This window comes from Ambystoma mexicanum, chromosome 5q (assembly GCF_040938575.1).
Source record: "Ambystoma mexicanum isolate Mex_15411 chromosome 5q, UKY_AmexF1_1, whole genome shotgun sequence".
Classification (NCBI taxonomy): Eukaryota; Metazoa; Chordata; class Amphibia; order Caudata; family Ambystomatidae; genus Ambystoma; species Ambystoma mexicanum.
In genome coordinates this window covers 423,644,892-423,672,761 of record NC_090933.1, presented here as the reverse complement: position 1 = coordinate 423,672,761, position 27,870 = coordinate 423,644,892, and the positions used below count along the sequence as shown (strand labels likewise).

Sequence of the window (27,870 nt, the reverse complement as noted above, 5' to 3'; positions counted from 1 at the left end):
TACAGAACCAGGTGAGCTAAGAAATCGTGTGTGCTTAGACATTTTACGGTGATGGCCAATATATGAAAACCAGCCTTAAAGAGGTCAAAATCTTACAACACCCGGATGGACCCTGTCATGTTGTATAATGTCTAATGGTTGTAACTGCAAGTTATAGCCGATGCACTGTTTATGGCCGCTCAGGGATCTATGTGGGACGGGGGGGGGTTAGTGTTCCATAGGTAAATCTGTTAGCATTTACCGTTCTGTGAAAGTAGTAAAGTTTTTTTTTTTTTAAATTACGCTGGGTTGATATATATGCCTTGTAATTTGGGAGATCTCCCACATCCTATACATTCATTGAAGAAAGGTTGCTAGAGCATTTGTCCTTAGCATCCATCTTAATTGTGGTTCAACAGCGACCAAATGGATACTATAATGTGTGCATTTCTTTTCTGTTTGAAGTGGGATGCATTGGTTCTAACCATACCTGGATGGAGATTTCCTCATGTCCGCATTGACTTTTAAGACTATCAACCGCACGTTTCAAGCTGTACTATAATCATGAAAATAGACGGATTATCAGTGGAAGTATGTGGGACTATGGAATATTTGGAGCTGTTCAAGTGAAGTACAACCCTTCTAGGAATGTGTTTGTGGATATTTACCTGTTGGTTTCTTTTTAGAAATACCTCCCACAGTTCTTCAGCGAGGACATGACATCTCTGAAGCATCCAAAGAAACATGTGTTGCCTTGAGTGACTGCCTTGCTCTATTCACAAAACAAGAAGGGGTAAGTTTAACTACAATTGAAATATTGTTGATTGTAAGACATATCTCACAGATGAGAGGTAGACCCCAAACGTCAATGGTTAACCAGATCTGTCCTCTTCTATGCCCCCCATCCCCATTCAACCATTCCACTTGTCCAACTTTGGCACATTTCTATTGTTACACCGCTGCTTTGCTGATCAGATCATCTGCTAGAATCCTATCATGACTTACCAACCACTGCCTCACTATCTGACCTGTCATCCTTGGTCTTTCTGCTCCCCAACCTTTCTTCTGTCTTCTCACAACTTAGTCCACCCTTTTCCCCAATATCTCCCTGCCAATACTATTAATGGTGCTGTTTACCCATCTTAGGCAGCACCGTTCTTGTCGAGTGTAAACTCCCAACCCACCTCACAGGCTATGCCTCTCTCCTATCCCATTAAATTCTGGCAAACCCCGAAGCTGACAGTATTGGCCAACTACTCTTTCGGACCATGTCATGGATATCTACAGACTTCCTTCTCTGCTCACAAGCCCTTTCCCTTCCTAACCTTCATCTGTGCCCCTTTCCCCTTTTAGGTTGTTGCCTGCTGGGTGTAGAACCCAAATAGCGATTGCTCCAAAATACTTTATCCATGATCGTTCTCTGCAAAGTAATTCCCAAAAATTGTGCTTTCTGCTTTTTCACGTACAATGCAGTGGATTGCTAATATCCCCATCCTTCCTAATTGTATATACTCTAGACCTCTCTGACCCAAATGTGTGCAGTAATTCTAACAGTAAATTAAATCTCATCAGGTACAGCATAATAGTAATTGAGCATATACTTGTACTGTATCATCTCCTATCTGTCAACTGTAAAGTAAATTGATTTTGTTGATGTTAGTACTTGTAAATTATAAATGCTTAAACTATTCACTCTTCACCACCAGTACTGTCCTCTCATGTCCTTGGGAGCCTGATCTGTGCTATATAAACAGTAATGAAGAGGATTAAGATAATGGTAAAGGTGCCTCTGCCCTCTAAACATGTGGCATAAAGCTACACTGGGCCCACTTCAAATCAGTCTATTTATTAATATTTAATAAGCTTTGTATTTGTCCCTTTTTATTCTGCACTTTAACACTTTGCACAATCTCTTCGTTCAAAGTCTAGATGGACACTGGTGTCCAGCAGCACTTCTGTGATGCAAATAGTGCTACTTTGTATCCTGTATTTACCGTTCATTAAAGCTCATTTAAACTTTAAAATATTTGGTTCTTGTTACAGAAGGCAGGCTATCTTAGGGCTGCAGCTATATTTTGTTTGTTTTGAGGTCTTCTGTGACCCACATTATCATCCTTCCATGCAACCACACAGACACTCATCCACAGAACCACAAGCCTCTCAATACAAACACTCAACAAAGAAACTATTTGATCTGTGGAAATACCAGACCTTATTGGCTTTGCAATTCGTTCTCCTGAAAGTAAAGATTATCATTGTTGACATTTAATGCATCTGCCAATTGAGTGGCTCAACTCAGGACCCACTTTTGAAGAGGTAGGGAGACCTTGTACCAGAGAGGAGGGTGATTGGAAGAAGATCCCATATGCCGACGCTGTAATACTAGTGAAGATTCATTGAAACATCTGGTGGTATTCTGTCCTACTTTACGAGAAGACAGAGGTGTTTGGGACAAGAGTTAGACAAATACTCTACGTACACTATAAAAGAATGGTGGAGCGCCATGCATACTGGAGGAAGTAACAAATTAACTTTTGCATTGACAGCGTTCTTAGAGGTGATAGCAAGATATTTCAAAACTAAAGAGGGTGAGGCAATCCATGTAAAATGTGTTTAGTTCTAGGTGGCTCTGGACTTCAGGATGTACTTAAAATGATTTTTTCTACCCTTGTGTGTGTGTGATATGATACGTGAGAATCTTGCTAAGAGACTAAAAGTAACAGATGATCCACCATTCTTGGAAAAGGAAATATATGTACAGATGAGCAGGAAAATGTTTTGCTACACATTTTAAAAATTTGTAATAAACTTTACAAAAAAAGAAATAGTGCCACTGGCTGGCTGTGCTGGTGAGGAAACTGAAACCCATGTTTTCTTGCAATTGTCCACTGCCTTAACAAGCAAAATACATTTTTTTAAATTAATGTTGACATAGGGTCGGATGGGGTGTAAAACGTAAAGTTGAATTGTTATCCCATCAAAAGGCTCATTTTAAGGAATATGTACCAACATACTCACATTGGTTATGGCAGAGGGGACTTTCATTTTTGTTAACATTGTAGTATAACGCTGGAGTTCCACTTTGCTGTTAATTGTAACTATTGAGGTTCACATCTTTATCAAGTAAAGTTTAACAAAAACAAGATATTACAAGAATCATCTGTAGAGTCTAAGAGGAAAACAAATAAAAAACATGGAAAAATGTAAGGACATATCCATCTGTATCAAGGGGTTGATGGAGAGATCAGGACAGAGCAGGGTTAGGGTGGATGGGATAAAAGGGAGCGGGATAGGGTGACTGGCTTAGAAAGAGCAGGGGTGGGTGGAGGTAGAGTGTGGAGGTAGAGTAGTGTGGAGAGAGTAGGGGAAGGGTGGGTGGTTGGGGTAGAGAGAGTGGGGGTAGAGTGGGTCGGTGTAGAGAGAATGGGGCTAGGGTGGGTGGGGGTAGAGAGAGTGGGGAAAGCGTGGGTGGGGGGGGGTAGAGAAAGCAGGGGTACAGTGGGTGGTTAGGGGTAGAGAGAGTGGGGATAGGGTGGTTGGGGTAGAGAGAGTGGGGGTTTGTAGAGACAGTGGGGATAGGTTGGGTGGGTTGGGGTAGAAATGGTGGGGGTAAACAGGATGGGGTAGAGAGGGTGGGTGTAGTTAGGGAGACCATGGGTAGGGTGGGTTTAGAGACAGTTGGGGTATGGGGTCCCCTCTTTCGATACCTGTGAGACCTACAAGTAAAGGAAACTGCCTCCAGAGAGCCAGGACTTGGAGGGCGAGGTGGGGCGGGGCATCGATGCAGCAGGACAAGGGACAATCACCCCCTGTGCCTTGGTTTAGAAGTTGCAGATGCCCTTGTCGAAATGTCCCAGAGCAGCAAACCGCTGTTTCTTATGGGGTGAATGACCTTCGCACTTAGCTGGCTCTGAGTTTTGACAGCATCAACAATTGCGTAAATAAATACTGTCCTTCGAAAAAGATTTTCAGTGCAGCTATTCACACCTCCAGACAATCACATGAAACTTGCATGAAAAAAGCCAGTTCATTCATGTTGCTTCCTTTCCCTGAATTCCCATCCATTCTGTGCCTTAAGTTTTGAAGTGAAGAAAGTAAACAAGGGGCCAACTCAAGCCTATCCTCTGCGCCATAATGGGACGGTGACGGAGAGCACACAGACACAGCTTTTTCTTTTTTTAAGGTTTACAGTTTATTACAAATGTTTTGCAATTTGACAAAACAAGATACATTCCAACTTAATTTAAACAGACCACAATCTCTCCAAAATAATTTCTAAAAATGTGGTTAACTCCTATGACCATCCGGGCATCTACCCTTTCATACACAACTGCCACGGGTCCCCCCCCTCTATCCCCCCCCCCCCGCCCCAGTGCCAAGGCCTTTTCTGGTGATTTTGGTATTTCGCCATTCAATGCCTTCTAATGTTTTCTGTTTCATTAACCCCTTAAGTGCCGAGGACGAGAAACCTCGCCCTTGGCACTTAAGGGGTTAATGATAAAGCAGTAGAATAAATCTTGGTTTGCAATATTTAAGCAGGATAAAGATTAAATCGTTTTACCTCATGCTGGAGCCACTGATCAGCACTCAAAAGCCCTTTTCGAAGCACGCCTGCTCCCACAGGACGGAATATTACTGCTTTTAACCCAACTTCACAGCTATGCAAAAAACACCAACAAAGCCAGCCTCGTAAATCAGAGGCGTGTCTGGCTACCTCAGTCTGGTCTGCCAACAGATCAGTCCGCTCTGACTTTGAACATAGTCGACAAGAGTTCATCTGACCAAAAGCATTGGTGCAATCAAATGAAAATCTAATGTGCATCTAGTTAAGTGCAGTCATTTTGCTCCTACTTCGGTAGCACGCACAGCTCTCCGACAACAGCAGCAGGCCTGCAGACGCAAGCAAGAGGGACAAGGCCAAGCATCAGCAAGTTGCCATGCCAACGCCATACACTGCTCCTGAGCTCCTCCTCCTTTTTCTTTATACATTTACAGTGCCAATTGTTTAGCGATTAGGTGGCTTATGCCACCAAAACGCCAAAACCAAACATGGCAGTAGGGCTGATCTGAAAAACAATCGCCCTATTGGATGTACCCGGAAAGATTTTAGCATTTCTAATTTTTAGCGTTTGTCTAAATGGGTGGATGATGTAAACCAAAAGGACATATTCCAGACAGGATTAGTAAAGGGAATAGGAACAAGTCGTGTGTGTTTTTATTCTTAATATTTTAAAAAGTAGAATGCTTATGAAACAGACCTGTCCCAAGCATTTCACAGTGTTGACCTGCCCTTTTATGGGCAAATATGTCGAACTGGGGTTGTCCAAGTGATTTATTGGCGGCAATTAAAGCTTTATATGCCTCGACCATACGCAGAGTGAGATTGAATTTAACAGGGCAACTCTCTGGAGTGATAAAAAACATACAAGAGACATTGGTCGAAGTGAGCGGGAGCGGTCGGTAGCGATGCCCCTCTACTTTTTTAAATTAAGTTTTACTGTTCCTATACTTTTTTTAAAAAAAGAAACTGTTCCGTAATGGTTTCGTTTTAAAATAAATCCGTAGGTAGAAGTTGAAACTTGCACTTTCAGTGCACTGCACGTTCCCTTAAACAGCAGGTGAATGTGTTTGGGGGTAGTATTGTGTGTGGGAGGGGGCTTGGTGATGGGGCTTGTGGGGAATGGGTGCAGGCCAGCAGGGAACATAGTTCCACTACTTCTTTTCGTACACTTCAACCACTGACAAGAGATTGAAGCAGGGATGCCCTTTGGCGCCAATATATTTTAATCTTTTTATTTCAGATTTGGGTGACACTTTGAGGAAGGCAAGATCCTTCCCACCACAAATTAATGGAAGACCCTATAGGCTGTATGCCGATGATCTGGTCCTTTTGGATCAGATGCCCATTGGCTTACAGCACAAGCTTGACATGCTCCAGATATATGTACATAAAATGGCTTGATCGTAAATTCGCTGAAATCGAGGGTGATAATTCTACAACCATTACAGGTAAAACAAAAAGTGTTCTTTAAATGGTGCTTAAAGCAGGTGACCCGGGAGAAAGTTGAAACATTCACGTTTCTGGGTATGTGTGTGAGCTCAAGTTTGGTAGATGCTCCGCTAGAGAAGGTACTGAGGGCAAAAGCTAAGAATTTGGTGACACAAGGATGTACCATTCTTAAGCGATATGGTTGCTTCTCCTTGCTACCAGTGTTGCAGTTTTACAAATTAAAAAGTGTGTCGACACTGACTTATGGGTCGGAAGCTTCATTTTCCTTTTCATACAAAATGTGTCTAATTCTGGAGGGCATATCCTGGAAACGGTTCCTCTCTCCTCCAAAAGGAGTCCTGATTCAGGTTATCAGATGTGAAATGGGTCCGATATCATTATATGCAATTGTATGTTGGAAGACACTAGCCCTGTATCGTAAATGTACAATGGAGAGTGCACTGCCTAGGTTTCTTATTTTAAAAGTAGTGCTGCAAAATGATAGTGAAAGGATTCCGATTTAACGGCAAGCTGCTGTAGGGGCATCCTAGATGAAGTAGAACCGAGGGCTGATGCATTAGTAAATAATCCCGTGGTCGCTAAAGTAAAATTATGGAGGATGGACTGGATCCAAACCCAGGACGAACTGAAAGCATATATATTGTACAATCGTTTTAACCAGGAATCCAAAGCGTATAATGTGGTGCCTAGTTACTTAACTAAATTCTCTGGTCATTATTATCGAAACCAATTCTTAAGACTGTGCATGAATGTATATCTGACAAAGAAAGTCCTAGCCTCTCGTATAAGGGTAGGTGAAAAGGATCTTATGTGCACATTCTGCAATGAGAGGAAGGAGATTGAAACCTTAAAACATATATTGTTATTTTGTACAGGAGTAACGACCCAGAGAACTTTTCACTTGGGGGTGTTTCCTCACAGCTGCATGCAGTTTGTCTGCGGAATAATGGTGGATAGTTTTAATAAGGGGAGAAAACATTTCATTGGTTTTAGCAACAATTAGATTTTTAGAAGGGGTTTTCAAATAATACCTTGTAAATTATAAGTATGATAGTGGATAATTGTAAGAAAAAAGTGTAAAACCTTTTTTTTATTCAATCTGATTGTAACGATTTGGAAGTGTGTATTACGGGATGTTTTTTTTTCTTTTGTTTCTCTTTTCTTTTTTCTTTTTAAATGACGTGGAATTGCCAATGGAATATAATGTATGTAACTGTAGGTAATGGCGAAAGGTTTGTAATAAGCCAAACGTAAATAAATAAAAAATCTGTAAACAAAGCCATTGCTATGTTAAGATAATGTTGACTTCTTTTGGTAAATGTGGGACAGTGTGATCTTTTGAGTGCTGCCTCCGGGGTTACAGGTCACCGCCATTTGTCAATAACAAAACATCCGGAATTTGGAAGATTAAGAAATCTGCATCTAGTTTTTCATCATAAATGTGCTCAAGGTGAAGCTGCGCCCATTGACAAAAAGAGACCATGTCTTGCTACAGTGCCTTCTTGTTGGGATTCACTGCACGTTCTACTTATGTCCGGTCTATATTTTGTTTTAAATTGGCGTCCTAGTGTAAGTATTTGCTCCCATATAATTTCGTTGCTGGGGGTACATGCCAAACTGAGGTATAATGGTCCTTCTATTTTATTTGCAGTAATATTTCATTATGGGTTTTGAGGGATATACTAAATTAGGTCAATTATAATAGAATTATGAGTGGATCGTAAACTGCATGTGGCCAGTGTAGTCGGTTGCCTACATTAACTTACAGAAATAATAACGTCGGAATGTGTGTGTGGCCCAATTAAAGAAAGCCTGTATGTGCCAATAGCAATCTGCTTCGAGCAACCAATGGGGGACTGGCTTACATGTCGAGATTTCCGGACCAGAAATAAATGTGGTACCTTTCTGTGTGCCGCCGCCGCTGTTGACTAGTAAGGATTTTGCTGAGGTCGGCAAATAGCCGAGAGGTGGAGGTGGAGGCAGAGGCAGAGAACAGCAGATGGGATTTCTACAGCCAGCACAAGATCCGTGAAGGGAGTGCAAATAATTAAGGACACGAGGATGCTGCCGTAACGCAGGGGAAGGAAAATAAAGGCAGCTGGAGATACATGTGGTCCCTTTTGAAACCGCGAGTGTGATAATTTGGTCTGAAGGTGAGGAGGTAAACGTAATCAATGCAGCATTACTAATTAAGGTGAATGGCTAATAATAATGCCGTGTGTGTATGTTTATCGTATTATCTTGACAGCTGCCTAATGTGAGAAAACTCCGAGATGTTTATGCAAAAATGATGCATCAAGGGTAAAAGTTAACAATAGCAGGGCAATCATTTCCTCCTTGCCAGGAGTTAAAATTACTTAAGAATGACTTTTATTATTTTAACCTTGAAACAATGTTTAAGATCATATTTTTTTAATATGTCATGTTTGTTCGTAATTTAGAATTGGATAGCTGGCATTTTTCTTTAAATGAAAAAGTTGTGCTGGTGCTATTGGAATTGCAATATATATATATATATATTCCGTATGGAATGCTCTCATTGCCCTTGGCAAGGGAAAAACTGTTGTTTCTAATCGTTTGAATAATCCATGTACAATGACATTGTTTGGTCGACCTTTGCAGGGACACCTGTTTCGATTACGTTAATTGAAACTGGAAACACAACCCCCCCCCCTTACCCCGTCCTGACTAAGACACCTCTCAGACTGCTGAAAGTGCCATTGAGATTGTTAATCTTTTAAGTTGCAGCTTTGCCGTGGAGACTTACTGTAGTGCTAAACTGCACATGTGATGGGTGTACACGTCTGACCTTCCCAGTGCATAATTAACTGAGGTTGTACCCAGCGCCATCAGAATAAATGTTGCTCAGTCCTCTGTTAATTGAATAAGCATTACTGCTTCTAGGAATTTGTATTTTATTCCAGTTAATTGTTAATGGGGTATTTGTTTGAAGGCGCACAGCGTGCTCTGATTTCCATGCTGTTCGGCGTCTTAATAAATTGATTTAAACAATGTATCCTGCGGAGTTTACGATCTTGTTATGGGAAATACATATATACTTTGTGGGGGATATTTGTTCCAACGTGCCTTGTAGAGCAATTTGTATTCACAGTAGCAAAAATAGGGCTTATATTACCAGAAAACATGCCCTTGTGAGTTTTAAGGAACACTATGCTTTGCATTCAGCAAGTGTAATGCGAGTTGATTCGATTTTCCACTATAGACCTTGCCGTGAAATATTTTTAAACAAGACTATAAATAACGTATTCTTCCCAGAGTGTGTATGGATTTACAAGGAGACAACGCAGTAGAGAGAGGTGACGGGTAAGAACTAAGCAGGTTGCCTGATAATTGAGATGGGGTCAAAAGCAGCCTTTGTAAATGTATACACTTGCAATTGAGTATTTCTGTTGTGTATTTTCTGCTTTTTTAAAAAACCATTTATTAACTAGTGAGAGCACAGCGTAATGGGGGATCGTCGTGGTGGGGGTGGTGGGTGTGTGCACCTTTTGACGCCAGAATTTCTCTTGGCAGCACATAGTATGATACCCAGTGCTCATTGGGGAACAGTTTCTGGAGTATCAGGCAATTTTGTTTCTGTCTTCTTTCACTGCTAAAACCTTTGGTGGCCGAGTTTGCTGATGTAGATGTAGTTCAGATCTTTCTACTGATGGCATGGAAGAGGGTAGGGAATGTTGAAATGTGTTCCAATTTTAACCTGCAGTGCTTTCTCTGCTAGGTAACCGATGCTTGTCTTGCATGTGGAGGGCAAATGAGGAATTTTGGCAACTGACTACAAGTAGGTTTGGAATATCTTAACTGCTTTACAGTGACTTTCAATTTAGGACAAAATGGCAGTTCGAGGCATTCCCATAAGAAATCAAAATGTTCGGTCTGATTCAGAAAGAGCTTCATTTGTTTATAAAACATACCATAGTTTCTTGTTGCGCTTGACAATCCTTGCAAGTCGCATGTGCATGATGATTCACAAACTTTTCTCATGTGGCCTGTGCACAATGGACCCCTATTGCAAATTGTGTGTGTGCGCAAGTACTTCCGCATTCTCACTAAAAGGAGCAAAACTACCAGCAAGCCCCTGCCACGGAACATTCACATGGTAAGTGTGGCAACGTGTCATTAATCAAAATAAATACAGGCATGAAGTAGAGCAAATAATGTGGTATTGGTATCCCTTTATTGAATACTTGGGACCAAATAAGATAAGGATGTATATTCAATGGATATCTTTTCTCCGGCAGATTCCTCATCTTGATAGATATCCCTTGTCCAGCTCTGCTGCTCAGAATTCTTTTCCACAGGGGGCGGTAATGGACCTCGACTCGGCCGTCGATCCGTCTTGCGCAGTGGTTGATCATCGGCTGCATGTCTTGTGTCTAGATGGAACTCAAGTCCATGCTAGACAGTGCCAGTAAACTGGCCCTGGGCCGACCGTCGCCAAATTCTCTGGTGCGGTCTCTAGTCCGGTCGTCTGAGGCCGAGTCTGAGGAGCCCACACGTCACGACGAGAGCTGGCATTGCAAAAAAATGAAAAAGAGGTACCACTCAAGAAGCCATTCCTCATCCTCTACCTCAGGGAAGAAGAAGCAACGCCACCATCGGCGGGAATCTGATTCTTCCTTGGAACGAGATAAGCCCTCTAAGGGACCGACCACTAGCGAAGAGTGGGATTCGTTTAAAAAAGAAACGCTGGACATGTTTCGACAACAGGCGGCTGTCAGAGCGGCTGCCACTCCCGACCAGCAGGCCTCAACATCAAAAGCGGCGCTCTGTGCCCCCGACCCCACACTTGTCAAAAAGTCAACAGCTTTGGCGCCAACTGAACCTTTGAGCTCCGTCAACATGAGGCGAGCTACAAGCGACTAAGCCCTCTGCCTCGGCATCCAGAGCTACAGAGCCGAAGGATAAGCCCTCCATGTCGACGCCTTTCAACAGCTATCGCAGACCAGCTTTATTGACTCAATTCGGTCGTTTTTCGAGCTGAGGAGTGTGAAGAGGTCGACCCCATCTTGGTGGGTTCAGGCGGTGTCGACTATTTTGAGGGCAGAGAGAATTTGATGGCACTTGCTTAAGGCCTTCAAGATGCCAGTGGCTTGGACACGTCTCCAGACCTTGAGATGCAACAAAGACGACCCTACACTCCCTCTCATATCAAGTGTAGGACATTGTTGGAGAAAGTGGTTAACACCCTCGGCCTCAAGTCGTCCACGATTCCCCATCACAAGGGTATGACCTTACAGATATCCTGGATGTGGGCCCGGCTTTTGAGCTGAACATGCCCTTCAATCAGGCCTTAGCTGACCCTTTGGCTTCCATCTGGCAGAACCCATGCACTCTGCCCCTCGCAAGTACCAATGTCACGGGTATAAGCCGGCAATACGGTACCCTTCCTTCCTCTCGACACACCATTTCCCGGAAGGGCTGGTGGCTCAGGCTGCCACTATATTTTCCAGGCCCCCAAATTCCACATCAAATCTCCTTACAGACAGGGAAGGGAAAAGGATGGATTCTTTGGCCAAGAAGATTTATACCTCTGGCAGAATGGCTCTCAAGGTCACAAACGTAGCTTGCGGTTTCGCTAAGTTCTCCTATGGTTTGTGTAAGGCTGTCGAGCATGCGGCAGAATACGTCCCAGAAGGTCATATACAGGACGGATTTATACAGCTGGTGGAGGATCAGATGGAAACTGCCAAGCAGTCCTTGCAAACAAGCCTGGATATTGCTGACTGTACTGGCCGCTCCATGGGGTCGGCAGTAGTTATGCGGAGCCAGGTCTATTTGAAAACTTCTTGCTAGGTGGGGGTCTCCGTCCCATTCTGTACCTGCGGGCTATAAACAAGTTCCTGAGAAAAGACAAATTCAAGATGGTGACGTTGAGAGAGATTCTCCATGCTCTCGGGCTTCAGGACTAGCTGCTGTCCATAGACCTGCAGCATGCCTATTTCCATGTGCCCATACATCAGAAGCACAGGAAATGCTGTCATGGTCATCGGGCCAGGGGCACTGACCTTGCCAGGTCACACACACAGGGGACCCTGGTGGACACAGTCCTGGCGCTAGGCTCACAAAGAACAATAAATAAGACAATTCATTCGGATCAGAAACATCTTTATTACGGACATAGCACCTCATTTCTGGTGCATTGTGTGTTTAACAAGTGGAACTTTCATCTTCACAGCAGCCCCACGTGCACTCTTGGGTGGGGCTTCTGCTATTGGGTTGCCTGGCACATGCTGACTCACTAGGAGTGGCAGGCAAGTCAAGCCGAGTGGGCGTGCCCACAATCACAGCTTTATAAATTGCTCCAATCCCTGAGACAGATGCTTCGCGTTATTCTGCACTTCCATGCAGCGTAACGCTCACCGTCGCCTGGGATTCACCTTACCTGGGGAAATCCTGTCATCTACATCCATACTTACCATCTGGATGATCCTGTTCTCACCTGTACGCTTCTTCCTGGTACCGCGGCTAACTTTCAAAACATCTCGGAGCGCAGATATCATCTTCTTGGCACCGCGGCTCACCTGCAAACGTCTCGGAGCGCAGACAGCATCATCTGGGCACCTCCACACTCGCAGCACCTGCAAATAAAAGCAAAAGACAAGGTTAGACACTTAACAGACATTAAGTTAAGGTCGCGCTACCATTAAATCTTGCGCCTTCCCTTAAACCATCACTCACCTGCTGTCGGACATTGCGGTTGCATCCATCTTCCGCTCAGCTACGTTCCGCTCCTCCACAACCGCTGTTGGGCCGCATTCCCATCTATTTGGGAGAAAACAGAGAGGAACGTTATAGCAGGACGGAGAGCTCATCATTCATACTTACCAGCTGAGCCTTATGGGCCGGTACATGCCCACAGAAATCGCACCTTGGGTCGAAGGGTTTGGGAGTTACCACAGTCACCTATCAGCGCACTCATGTTTTCCCATATCCACGCTGGAGCAGTGCCACCAATTGTCGCCACCCGCAGCTTGTCTGCAGGGGAAGAAACCAGAAGGAGGTGATCTAACTCCAGGGAGGGCTGCAACCGTGCCCCAACTGCTCCACAGAGACCAGGTGAGCGTAACAAATTCCTGCGGTTCTTCATTGGGGACAAGCACTATCAGTTCAAAGTGTTACCCTTTGGGCTGACCTCCGCTCCAAGGGTCTTCACAAAACTCATGGCAGTAGTCACGGCTCACCTCAGGAGATCCACAGTCCACGTATTCCCGTACCTGGACAACTGGCTGATCCGGGGGAAGTCAGCGCAAGAGGTTTTGTCTCACCTGGAGGACACCTGTCAGCTACTGCACATGCAGGGCTTCTCGCTGAACTTAATGAAGTCCCACATGACACTGGTCCAAAGGTTCCAGTTTATCGGGGCAGTCCCAGACATTTGGGCAGGGAAAGCCTTCTATAAGGAAGGCATGGTATCAAAGTAAGGCAGACACAAGTGACCACAATCCAACAGTGTTTATTGAACTTTATCAAGGGTGCGATAAATACCTAGCTAAACCTAAATCTAAGATGGGAGCAAGCTCCGACCATCAAATTAATAGTAATGCAGTCCTAGTGGAGTCTTGTCAAAGTCAAAATAAAAGGGCCTATACTAAAAAACCTATTGCCAATGCTTATCGATAAGTTACAAATGGTGTACGGTAATGTACATGAAAAAAAAAAGTGTTCACAAAATGATAAGTTAGGATGTTCAGGCCATTGGCCTCCCTTCCCCACGTTTTCAGCAAGGAACATGGCGGTTCACTCGAGCATAGCACACTCCTGGGCTTCTTTGGCCTGAGGACACGGTTCTATTACACGCATCACGGCCTTCTAAGCCCAAGTCTTTTAAATAAAGTCTCTTAATCCAGAGGGTCTGATGTATCGAACAAACAAAAAGGTTCCCTTCCAAGTATTAAAGTAGGGTGATTCACTCTTTACCCTGGATCCCCCCTCAGCCGGGCTCAGATCTTCTTCTCCAATGTTTATACAATATCTTTTCTCGGTTGACTCAAGTCCATCCGCCTTAGCCGGGCTCAGATCTCTTTTACACAATTAGTCTCCCTCAGCCGGGATCGGACCAATTACAGTTGGTATTAGTAATCAAAGACTTTATAATATGCACAGGGTTTGGCTTGACCCATTGCAGGACCACTTTGATTTCATAGTTCACAATTTTTTTTTCTCTCAGTTGGATGCTTAAGAGAGTCCTTCGAGTGAGCACCCACGTGGCGCCAGACCACTCTGGATATAGCATCTACCTTGGTTTCAAAAGTTCAATCACTCCTTGTATTCAATTAAATTTGCTTCCCTCCTCACATACGCCTTACATTCTGTTCTTTGTAGATTTCGTCATACAATGTTGCCGCTTGCAACCTTGGTTATTACACAGACCGGTCTGCTATCAATCTCCCCGACTCACTGGCTGTGCGGACTTTACTGCAGCGGCTTTGTTGTAGGAGCCAAGGACAGTACCACAGCGTCAATCACTCCTCTCCGCCTTGGCTATCAATGTGGGAGAGCCCTGGGTACCTTCGACACACAATGCACCTTTCTGCAGTTTTAATTCCTGGCTTTATGTTTCTTATTCTCGTGGGCTCGTGAAAGTAGCGGTTTTCTTCCTCTGAAAAGGCCAAGGGCAGTTCCCTCCTTGCAACCCTTTCTGGTCTTGCCACCTTTCTCCTCATGTTAAACTGCCTTCTCCGAACTGCTGCTTCCTCATGTGTTTTGCCTTGCTCAGAGTGTGCTTTCGTGTTCCGCCTTGTATCCGTGTGGGGAATTGTGATGGGAGTGTGTAATGATCAGTAATTGGCTGACCTTGGTCTTGGGACATGTCAGGCACACGGCTCTGGTTTTAGTCCATTGTCGCTTACGATGAACTGTCTGTGAGAAAATGTTTGTGTCGGGAAAGGGGGCTGGGGAGGTTGAGCTTCTAGGTATCCTACCTGGTAGGATGGGGAAAAGGTGTTTCAGGGATGGGGATGCCGTGTCTCACCCTTCGGTGTCCCACTTCCACTCCCCGAAGACCCCTCAACCAGCTGATCCTCCCGCACTGGTCCACCACCAGCAACTGGATCCAATAGCGATGGAATCTTATGGCGGGGGAACCCTTCTGGCCACCTTGGCCTCAGACCCGAGTGGTTACGGATGCGTCCTTGAAGGGTTGCGATACTCACTCTGAAAATTTGCAGGTGAGCGGCCTCTGGGCTGCGTCGGAAGTCAGGTGGTATATCAACAGGCTAGAGGTGCGTGCCATCATGAAGACCTTTGCCCAATTGCTCAAGGGGAAGCATGTCCTGATTCTGACAGACAACACAGTGGCCATGCACTAGTTAAACAAGCCAGATGAAGTGCATTCCCACCCCCTTTGCACAAAAGTGATGCAACTGTGGTTCTAGTTGCTAGAGAATCAGATCTTGGCAGTTCATCTGGCGGGGACAGAGAACAGTTTGGCACATGCTCTGAGTAGGCAGAGCACGGTCTCACACGAGTGGGAAGTGTGCCAGGAAGTCTTGGAAGAGGTCTTCGCTCTCTGGGGTACCCCTGCAGTGGATCTGTTTGCCACAGAAGCCAACAAGAAGTGCGAACAGTTTTGCTCGCAGGCATTCACAGCGAACGGTTCACTGGAGGACACCTTTCTGGTGGGTTGGACATTCTCTCTTCATTGCGCGTTCCCTCCGATCCCCATCATTCCGTGGATTCTCAGGAGGTTGAAGAGGTTTCAAGCGACCATGATCTTGATCGCCCCAGATTGGGGCGTGGAGGACGTGGTATTCTGACCTCTTGGATGTGTCCATCTGTCCACCTCACTGGTTGCCTCAGTGGCCTCACCCAGTCGGAGAGTCGAATACTGCACCCTACCCCGGATTCCCTCAACCTACATGCGTGGCTCTTGAGCAGATGTGGTATGATGACTGGGACCTCTCCAAGGAAGTCCTTGAGGTGTTTCTGGCTGCACGCAGACCGTCTACAAGATCTCTGTATGCGTACCGGTGGAGAAGATTTGAGACCTGGTGTAGGGTGCGTGAAATTGACCCCATCTCTTGCCCCACCACAACAGTGATGGAGACTCTTCTGTCACTAGGCTCTGCAGGCCTTCAAGTTGCAATAATCAAGGGGTATTTGGTGGCCTTTTCTGTGTTTAAAAGGTCCCCGGATCAAGGTTCCTTTTTCACCATACCAGTCATGGCCCAATTTCTGAAGGACCTTCTCAACACATTTCCGTCAACTCCCATTGTTGTTCCAGATTGGGACCTCTCACCTTTCTTTTGGCTGCTCCGTTTTAGCCTATGCCTTCTTGTTCACTTGGGTTTTTGTCCCTTAAAACAGCCTTTTTGATTGCCATCACATCGTCCAGGAGGGTTCGCGAGTTGCAGGCCTTATGCCATTCCACCAGGGGAGTCTCTGCTTCCACAGCCCTCGAAAGGGTGAGGGGGGGGCCCTGTTCGGGACATTTGCTGTGCTGCCACTTGATCTTCATTGCATACTTTTACAAAGCTTTATGCTTTGGACGATGCACATGGGGCTAATGCACGTTTTGCAGAGCGGTTCTGCAGAACCTGCATATGCAATCCTTTTTGCGCTCCTCCTTTAGCTTACTGCTTGGGGAGTCTATCAAGATGAGGAATCTGCGGGAGAAAAGCAATCCATTGAAGGAGAAATTACCTTACCGTAATGTTGTTTCTATGGATTCTTCTCCCGAAGATACCTCATCACCCCTCCCAGCCGCCCCCGCTCGGAAAGTGTTATGGCCCTTTGCTTCTGATTTCAAAAAGTGAATTGGCGATGGCTTTGAGGTGCTCTTCTCTGTTCATTAAATCAAAAAAGAAAACAATGTTTCCTAATTGGAATGTTTTTAACCTGTTGGTTCCTATTCCATAGTTGCTCATTTAAGGCTGGTTAGCCCCCTTCTGTTTTCCTATGCAGCGTTTGAGCTAGAAAAAAAAGTGGGAGGAACTGAGGCATGGGGCATAGTGACTTGGTATTTGTATAGCGCCTGACGTCACTTCCGGAGTCGACGATTGACCACTGCGCAAGACCCATCGATGGCCGAGTTGAGGTTCACTATGCCCGCTGTGGAAAATATTTCCAAGCAGTAGAGCTGGACAAGGGATATCTATCAAGATGAGGAATCTGTGGGAGAAGAATCCATAGAAAGAACATTACGGTAACATCATTCCTCCTTTTCAGAGCATCCATAACATTTTGGGGGCTCTATTCATCTGCTTTGGCAAGATTGTCTAGGGCCCCTGAGTCCCTCAGATCGAAGGTTTGCTTTTTCCCATTTCTGCTCTGGCCCCACAGAATATAATTTTCCTTCCTATGCCTCAACCAGGTCGTCTTTTGCTGGAGGATATTTACAGCCTTTGACCAAGGGAGCAGTGAATTTTGTTCCGCTTTCTGATGTTGCTTAGAGTTGGGATTACTGATACTTTCTCAATACAAAGACAGACTGGGTTTTTTAGATGATTCCTGGGCTCTTGGACTTGTTCAGCAACCTCCTCAGAAAGGGCACTCTCAAGACCTTCTGTCTTTGCAGCAGGAGAACCTGTTAGAATCCCTGAATCTACATATTACTATCCACTGCCAGTGTTGTCTTTCTGAGTTTGTTGGTAGGTAAAACCATTACAACTTCACTGATCTTTTTGGCCTAACTTCAACCCTGAAGATGATTACTAAGATGACAATGGTGCTAGGGTGGTGTTGACGTCTTTTCCTACTTGGATGATTTGATTCTGAGAGCCAGTTCAATGGAGCCGGTGTTCGCGAACTTGCAGATTGGCTCTCCTTTGCCACTTCCTGAGGTTTTTGTTGAGTTTGAAGAATCCCTTCCCTGTGCCAAGCCAAAGCCTCTAGTTCTTTCATACGCAGGTGCAGGTAATCTTCCAAAGTACAGTGCAATAGTTCTCAGGAGAAGCTTGGGGGTGTGGGGGCACTCGCACTAGGGTGCTACTCACAGTACTGGATCACATGGTCAGGATATTTTCCTGGATCCTCAACCCACACCGAGGATGAGGTTGCTCCAATGGTTGCTAAGGAGCCAGTGATATCTGTTCGGAGGAGACTGGAGTGATATGCTGCAGGTCAACCCACAATTCCCCAAGGCCTTGCAGTAGTAGACTTCCCTGTCCAAGCTCCTGTAGGCATTCCCCCATATCACCATAAAGACCAATTCTATTCTCCAGCGCTGGGGAGCTCACCTCTGAGGTCTCTCAGTGAGTGGACTTGAGCCACGAGCTGGCGAGGTGCTTTCACATTAACCTTTTAATAATTAATAATTGGTTATTTATAATGCGCTTAATACCGAAGAGGTTTTTAAGCGCGGACCCAGGATTCAAACCTTTGTTTCTCTGCATCGTCTTGCTTCAAAGACAAGCGCATTGCCACTGAGCTATACTACTCGTTCCTTGTGGCGATGAGGTCAATCAGGCTGGCATTAAACGTTTTCTTCCCCTTGTCAAGGACAACTTTGTATAGATCTTCGTGGGCAACATAGGCATCATGCATTACATGAAAAAGAAAGGCATTGTGGGTTTGATTCTTTTGTGCTGAGAGGCCAAGTCCATTTTGTTTTGGGCGTACGATATTGGACTTTACCTCATGGCAGGCAACCTCACTGGGAAACAGAATGTGGCTGTGGACACCCTCAGGTGGCTGATAGGGGAGTCGCATGAATGGGAGTTCCAATGAAAGACAGTGGAGGAGATTTTCTCCGTGTGGGGATTCTCCAAGTTGATCAGTTTGCCTTCAGTGCCAATGCAAAATGTGACACTCACCTCTAGGGAGTTCTCTGCTCTGGTTGTGATTTCCGATTTCTAGCTGGGGATGCCTTCCCTTCAATTCCTGCCGTTCTCGGGAAGACTTAGCAATGCCAGGCCATATTGATTCTGATCACCTGTGGTTACCAATCTTCCATAACCTGATGTTTTGCCCTTCAAGGAAGATGTCTTGGAGGGAGGATTCACTGTTGCATGTCTCACTTAAAATCTACTTTAAAGAGTGCATATTAGTTTTCAGTTGGGTGTGAATCTCCGGTCTTTCTGGTAGAAAAGATATAGAAAAAAAATGCTAAGTGTTTAGCTGACAGATTTATGTAGAGAGAATCTTTAATCAATTAAACCTATGGTTTTCTTGGGGAGCAATGTGTACCTTAAGGGCAAGCCACCATGCAGCATATCTGAAACTAAGTTTAAAATCAAAATGTGTCAATGCTGTAAATACTTAGACACATTATTAAACCTGATGAATTTTGGCTGATTATGCAGTACAATTTGATTTGTTGAGAGTAAATCCGGGGCTGGTCAAGAAAAAATGAAGGGAGTCTGAATGGTGTCAGACAATAGAGAAAGCTAATTCATACAAATTGTATAGAAGTTTATCGCCTGTGATAAACCATTGGGATACTTACCTCTGTATTTGAGGAAGTTTCCCAATTCATATTGGCACAGTGAATTTGTCAGATTTAGAGTCAATGTATTAACAGGTGGGATTCGAGGCATTAGACAAGGTAGAGGGAAAAAGTAATTGGAAGTGGTGGGATATGTTGGTTATGCAACGCTCCAAACACGTTACAAAGTCGTGAACATATTTTGATAGAATGTGCGGCGTCGTAAATTCAGCGCCTGGCCCTGCTTGGTAGATTTGTATGGAATTCAGATCACACTAACATGAAAGATATGTTCTATATTATGGCCAGTGGTGAGGAAACTCCGCTAATGATAGCAACGTTAAAACTACTGGCTCTAGCAGGGATAGTTAATATCGTAGAGCTCAGGAGCTAGATACAAATCAGTACATCAAATTGGCATAGGAAAGACGGGAAATGTTAACACTGAGGTTACGCTACTGGATACTGTATCAGAATAGTATCAGATATGTTGCAGTTCAATACCCGTCTATTGGCATATTATTTTACTGCGTATTTGTACAGACGGAATTCAGGACAATCTGGTATGTAATCTGAGATTAGCTAGGTTGTAACATTGAAGATGTTTACTGGCCTATTTGCGCTAGTTTGTAGCGCGCATGTGCACAGAAGGGAAGCTTAGAAATGAATTCTGAGAGTGGGTATTTGTATGTTTCTCTAATTAAACATTTGCACTTTCTTTGTACTGAATGAAGGGGAGCTGAAACGAGCTGTAAAGATTAGAAAAACCTGTTGGGAATATGAAGTTGACTTTTTTGCTGCGTATTTGCTTATTTGCACAATTGATTATAGCGAATGTGCACAGATGGGGGGGCCTTGAATATAGATCTATGGTATGAAATTCAAAAATGTTAATTTGTATAATGTGCTTTTATATGTCTATAGGGAAAGTTGTGTATATTACTATTTGTTGTGCGATTAGGTTTTATTCTCTGTATTTTTCCTTTTAATAAGAAAGTTATGTATTGTATTGGGGTTATGACTGTCCTTTAAATGTTTGTATAAGGTTGACTGGGGTTTAACCAGATTCACAATTTAAAGAAATGTAAACATTTTTAAAAAAAAGAAACAATCTGATGAATTGCGAACATCTGTGTTGCTTTCAAGTGTGTCCCAACTGACGGAGCACTCTGCATTGTATTTTAGTAGTTGTGGGGGGGGGTCATTGTGGGTATTTGAGTAGTTGAAACATTTTTTCTTGTCCGGGGAGAAACTGTTAAATATTGTAATAGTAGAAGGGGACCCCTTTTGACAGGTGGTCATGCCCCCTACTTCCTGTCTTAGTCCCTCTGCCTTTTGATGTGCTTTGATATAAACTTGATATAAAAAGAATATAAAAAATTTTGATATCGATTTTATATCAAATGTATATTGGATATAAAGTGTAACCTAATTTATATCAGTTTTGATATAAAGTGAATATACATTTTATATAAAATCTATATATAGATGGGAGCAGCGCTAGACAATGTTTTATAGGTCGAGCGCCGAGAGCGAAGTGAACTCTGAAGACAGGGACTGTGAATCTAGGGTTTCGCAGAGTGACGCGGCGATGACATCACAGGGGCGTAATGCCCGCTGTGATAGGAAGCGGATATACATTTTATATCTAATTGATAACCCCCACAAAGTTTTTGGTAGCAACTTTATTGCACCCCAATAATTTGTATATACATTTTATCTATTTTTAGAATCCCAAGAATGTCTGCTATACATTTTAATGGCCGACTACGAACCCAAAGAGTTTTACGACAATGTGATTGTGGAGCAACCAACTGCGGCCAATGTGGGCTCCAAAGACGGGGACTTTGAATCTAGGGTTTTGCAGGCAGTGATGATGCTGGAGACTGATCGAGCCCCCCGGGTACTTGATGAAAAACAGGGTGCTGTGTGCAGGGGTGAGGATAGCCATGCTGTACAAGAGACTATCAATAGTTATTGTGTATGCTGCTCAAACCAACTTGAAAACCCGGTGGATCCTGACAATTGCCTATGAAAGGAATGTGTTTTGCCAATGGAGACTGGTAGCGTTAAAGGCAATGTTATTATTCAATTTGCCTGCTGTTCAAACCAAATTGGAAGCCTGGTGGATAACAGTCTGTGTAAGGAAGGTATCTTGCTAATTGAGACAGAGAAGGGACTCACCGACTCTCTCCAGCGTTGATATTCAGGCCATACACAGGTATACGACCATTCTGGCTGGACCTTGTTTAAAACAACACTTTTACAGATGATGCTACGGACATAACTTGGATGATCCCCAGCAGGATGCTCTCAAATGTTTGGCAATAACTTACGCTGATAATTCACTACGTAAAATATGTTAGGTGTTGAACCCTAAATGTCTAGTAGATTTGCTGTGCTTGACGCAGCCGCTGACACAGATAAGAATAGGTGTAGGGACTGGACAATGTATTTCTAAAACATTTTGGGCTATAGAATCTGCGCCTAACCCCCTTTTGAAAATGAAGCAGTTTAGACGCGTGGCCGACGGCTGATGGAAACATCATTGAGAAAACAGTTCCCAAGTGGGCAGGGATAAAGGATATCTGATTGAACGGCTAACGGAATGTCGACATGTTTGCTTATCGAGGGGTGGGTAGGGTGTGGCTAACCGCCATGTAAAGTGGACGTGTCTCTCTGAAGCTCCTGCCTGATCCTGTAAAGATAAGCTACAAACGGCGTGCTTAAATCACAATTGAAAGTAAAAGTTGGGGAAAACAGCTTTGACATAAGCAGCGAGCACTCGGCTGGACTCTGAGGCATGGGCTGTGGAAAACGAGTGGATTTCGAACTGCACAGAACTGAAAAGCCTGTAGGAAAAATGGCGGCGACCAGCGAGTAACCGCTCTGGAATTACTTCCCAGTGGAAGCAGAGGCGACCAAAAGACCTGCAGACTGCAAGAAGGAAGCTGGGAGGTGCCCAACGCTGGTGCGCAGCAGCACTTGGCCCCCGCGAACCAGGTAGCACGGAGACATAGGACATGAGAAGAGACCGGGCGAGTAGTGAAGGATTCCACAAGCAGCGGATCGTGCTCCCAACTCTGGGACTCCAGACAACAGTGGTAAGGAGTGGGGAAGGAGGGGCATAACTTCACTGCAGATAAGCGAGCGAAGACCAAGCCACAACGCAACTACAAGGAGGCACCCCTGTCCCACAGATAAATACGAAACTAAGTACCTAGGGACACAGAGGAGAAGCTTTACGAACACAGGAGGGTATACAACGCAATGTGGACACAAAGAAACGGGGAACAAAGCACGCTGCACGATAGCCACAGCACATGAGGAGGGACAGCAAGCAAATCCGCAGACCCATGCCAATAGAAGCAGAAGCCTACGCATGAACAGGCTCATAAAAAGGGTCTATAGCACAAAGGGGCCAGGAGCCAGGGACAGAAAAGGCAAACTACCTGTCATAATGGAGTACAGAAGAGCGAGCAGAAGCCTTGGGATTTGCAGCTAATAACTGGCACACACCTGACACAAGCACAGTCCCACAACATAGAAGATCAGCAGAGAGAGTGAAGAACCACCCAAAATAACCACAGGAGAACCGGGGGAGAGCAACTGAGTGGTAAGAAGCCCCAGGCTGTATAGCTAGCGTGCAACAGGGACCAATCAAAAAGAAACCAACAAGCTGAAGCAGTGAAATTCTTGCACAATTAATGATGACTAATGGAAACAAAGCCAAAGGCAAACAGACCACTGTGGAAGCTTTCACAAAAGTCAAAGATGGCCCCAAAGGAGAGAAAGAGGCCAGGTCAGTGAAAGGCATGAAGGACAAGCTGGACAATGGAAACCAACAAATACTAGCCGCCATAGCAGTACTACAAACAACTTTGAAGCAAGGATTGATGCCGTAAGGATTGATGTGGGACTATTAAGGCAGGATGTGAGGGCGCAGGCTAAGCGCACGGGGAAGCTTGATGGGCAAGTGAGAGAAAATACTAAAGGAGTGGTGCAAATGATGACAGACGTCAATATACTACAACAGAGGGTGAAACTGCTGGAAGAAAGAGCAGATGATCCCGAAAGGACACGCATGCAGGAACAACATTAGAATCCTGGGGCTACGTGAGGGCATGGAGGGGTCCGACCCAACAAATTACGTAGAAAACCTGCTGCTACAAGAACTGGGAGCGGGAAACTCACACAGGGATTCACAATTGAGCAGGCACATCGATCCTTAGTCAGGAAACCGCCACCGGGAGCTCCCCCTAGGCCTATCATAGCCAAAACTTTTAACTAAAAGGATAGGGAGAAGATCTTAGCATTATCCAGGACAGGGGGCTCTATACAAAGAGCCTCAGCTAAACTGGCAATATACCCCTACTATACCTTTCAGGTACAGAAAAGGAGAGCCCAATTATTAGCCACGTAGGAAAGCGGGACTGAAATACATGCTAACTTATCCGGCCAATCTGAAGATACTACTTAATGGTCGTGCCCTGTTTTTCGACAGCTCAGTGGAGGCGCAAGACTGGATGGACAGCGCGAAAATACAGACAATTGAAAAAGACTGATCACTACATGTACTGAAGTCAAGAAAAATCCCCAAGAACAATGAAAAACAAAGTAACTAATGGCTGCAAATCGAAGTGAGGCAAATCTCACGTGCCTGAGAATAAAATTACTATGGAACATAAGTGAAACCGGACCAGAGATTACACATTATGGTTGCCGTTTGGGAAAATGACAAGAAGCAGGGAGACGGCAGAGAAGACGCATGCTGTTTGTTATGAGGGACACGGGAGAGCTCCTACTACACCATACATTTTGTTTGGGTACGATACTAAGTACCCACCCGTTGGGCACCGAATGCCTGGTCTGGTGACTAGGTAGGGAGGGACCAGAAGCAGAGAAGTCTGAGCATGCACTGCATGACTGGGCAGTTAAAGTTGGGGAAGGGTTGGTTGAGTAAAGGGGGAGGTAGGGAGTTATTTAAGGGAAGGGAGGAAAGCCTGATGGGGTATTCCGAAGTCCTAAAACACATGAAGCTACAATCTTCAGAACAGAAGTAGCGTCCTAGAACATTTATATGATGGCGGGGAGCATTAAGGTAATGACCTGGAACATCCAAGTTCTTAACTATGGAAAGAGGCAGAGTGTAATCACATACTTGCGCAGGCAGAAAATAGGAATCGCCCTATTACAAGAGACGTACCTTAATAAACCCAGACAAGACAAAATTGCCCAAAAATGGGGAGACTTAGCGGTGGGATCCACATACTCTGCTTTTGCAAGGGGGGTACTCATTTGGGGGGCCGCAACACTCCCTCTGAAGATCCTCGTCTCGGGAGGATAGCTCAGGGGCAACACGCTCGCCTTGGAAGCAAGACGATACGGAGCACCACAGGCTCGATCCTCGGGTCCACGCTTAGAAACCTCTGGGTATTAAGCAAGTTATGAATAACCTATCATATCATATCCTGCACACTAAGACTGACGAAGGCAGCATGGTAATGATCAAGGTATGCTTTAAAACAGAGAAATATGTATAGTGAACACGTATGCACCAAATCATGATGCCACAATATTTTTCCGGTCCTTATATGCAAGGTTGGGACCGTACACAGATGGGGTGATAGCATGGGGTGGGGACTTCAATTGCCCACTGAATCCCAAAATAGATGGGTCAGACCAGGTCAAGAGACCGGCTCCACCTGAAAAGGTGCTGAGTGCCCTCCTACAACCTGGTCAACATATGGAGAACTCTTCACCCAGAAGTGAGAAATTACTCTCACCACTCCACCCCACATAAAGTACACACAAGACTAGCCTACTTGTTCACGGGTGAGGAACATATGAGGAATTTGAGGGAATTTGAGGAGGCAGAATATAAAACAAGAGTATTGTAAGATCATGCCCGCTAATACTAAAGTGGGGTGGTAACAGCCCCAAGACCACCAATATCAACCTGGAGACTCAGAAGGGAGTTACTCCTAGATACAGCGTTTAAAGAACATGTGCGAGAACATACGACTGAGTTCTTCAAAATTAATGAAAGTAGTGTTAACAGAGTGGGTACGATATGGAAAACTTATAAAGTAGTGACCAGGGGAAAGATGATAGCCAAAGCAGGGGGGCTGCGCAAGGCCATCACCTCAGAATTACACAAAACAGAACAAGAACTAGCAGAGGTTGAGAGAAAGAACAGTGCTGGTCGAGACCATTTGAGTGAAGAAATCAAATTGAGACACAAGTGCCGGACCCAATGGGACAGACTGCGCAATACCTAGAAAAAATGTACGCACAAGGTGATAAACCTAGCAAGCTGCTGGCTTGGTTATATAACAGTGATAACAGGAAAACACCAATACACTCGATTCAAAATGCAGAGGGTAACTTAAGCAATACTCGGGTAGAGATGAACAAGGCGTTTTACGACTACTACAGAGAACTGTACAAGTACTCCCATGCAGAAAGAAATGGGGAACTGCAAGAAACATTAGACCTCATAACCTTACCACACATAGATGTGCAACAAGTGCACATATTAGAGGAACCCATAATGACAGAAGAGGTGATGGCCATAATAAGAACAGTGCCCTAGGTTAAAGAACCGGCCATGGATCGACTGCCAGTAGAATACTATAAAGTATATGCGGACAGCCTGGCACCGGTCCTGATGAGGGTATACAACGAAGCGTTCGAAACAGGGTCACTCCCAGAAAGCATGAGAGAGGCAGTAATAATCCTGCTTCTTAAACCCAATAAAAAAACAGAGGAATGTGGCTCTTACAGGCCCCTGTCCCTGTTGAACCAGGACAGCAAAATTCTTACTGCAGTGCTGGCGAATAGTGTCAGGAGAGTAATAACGGAGCTTATACACCCTGACCAAACGGGATATGTACCAGGTAGGAACATTTCTTGCAACCTTAGGAGGTTGCACCACGTTATCGATAGTACTGAAGGTAGGAAAGAGTACTGTGTAGTGGCCTCGCTAGATGAGACAAAGGCATTTGATTCGGTCCATTGGGACTGGCTTTACGCGACAATGGTTAGACTGGTGTTTGGACCAAATTACATGTGATGAGGAAAATTGATTTATACTAAACCTATGGCGAGAGTTAGAATGGGAGGGATGTTTTCTGACAGGAGTTACAAAAAGGCACCATACAAGGCTGACCACCATCTCTGATGCTTTACAATATCGCAATGGAACCAATTGCTGCATTCCTGAGACAGGAGTGGAAATAGACGGGTGAGGCATATAGTGTCAATGTACACAGACGACATGTTACTGTATTTACGGAACCCCAAAGAGAACCTACAACGTGTATTACACGTACTGGACAATTTTAGCAATTTGTCTGGAATTGCAATCAATAGGAATAAATCCTGTTTATTCCAGCTAGCCAAACTAGCTGAGGGCAACAAAGCAGAGTTGCTGACACTAACTCTTCCGTGGGGAAAAAACTCCTTTAGAAACCTAGGACTCGACATCTGCCATGACCCGAAACAAGAGTATACACACAATACCATTAAAATGGTGGACGGACTAGTAAAATCAATGCGATTCTGGGGGAAGTTACCGGTGTCAGTAATAGAGAGGGCAGTGCTATTAAAAATGGTGGCGCTACCAAGACTGCTACATTGCTTTGGGAATGTAGCATACAACATACCGAGATAATCGTTTATAAAATTAGAAAAAGAGTGCAGAAGCTTTCTATGGTAGGGCGGAAGACATAGGGTGTCACTTAACACTCTACAAAGACCTTATGAAAAAGGGAGGTTGAGGATTCCGAATTTCGAACTGTATGCTATAAGTGGTGGGCTGGCTAGCAGACGACCCCACAGTAGACACAGTGCTCCTACAACCAGCAATACAACATCTAGACTTTAAAAACATAGTATGGGCTGCCCTGCCAGAACCACAAGGATATCCACCACCAGTGAAACTGGGCTTGCAAATATGGCGTAGAACCTGCAAAAAACTTGAGATTAAATATCCAATATCACCTCAGATACCCCTAACAGCAGCAATGACGGATAGTAGAGGACTAAGAGCTAGCGTGCATACACATTGGGAGACGTGTGGGATCATTACGATAGGGAACCTGAGGGGAGAAAATAAATTATTGAAATTTCAAGAATTACAGGAAATGACAGGCATACACAGAGGGCAGTTACTGCTACACAGTTCTATAATAAACATGATTAAGCGTAGATGGCCATCCATTGGTAAGGATTCAATAGGAAGCGAAGAAATAGAAACAATCATAAATATCTCAGAGGGAGGGCATACCATATCAAGACTGCACGATGTGCTGATAGAGCATAACTCCAGAGGAGAGCTGTAAAACAGGGTGGGATGGGAGTCAGAAGTGGGGAAGCCCTTTAGAGTGGCTGAAGGTGGCTAACTATCATAAGAGGGTCTCCAGGAATGCAAGATTGTAACTAATACAATTCTATGTAATACAGAGACCTTACCTAACTCCATAAGTAATTGCCA

General features: G+C 44.6%; 1 protein-coding gene across 9 annotated transcripts in view; it reads left to right on the top strand.

The window, feature by feature from the left end:
• The window catches only part of OSBPL1A (oxysterol binding protein like 1A), a 2,815,351-nt gene that overhangs the window by 1,274,757 nt on the left and 1,512,724 nt on the right, over window positions 1–27,870 (top strand). For 8 of the 9 annotated variants that reach the window (XM_069620918.1, XM_069620915.1, XM_069620919.1 and 5 more), the window contains one exon: window positions 666–772. In XM_069620918.1, the coding sequence (XP_069477019.1) occupies window positions 666–772 (107 nt within the window). Of the gene's footprint in view, window positions 1–665; window positions 773–7,864; window positions 8,143–27,870 lie in introns of those variants that run through there. The other variant, XM_069620922.1, reaches the window with a different exon arrangement.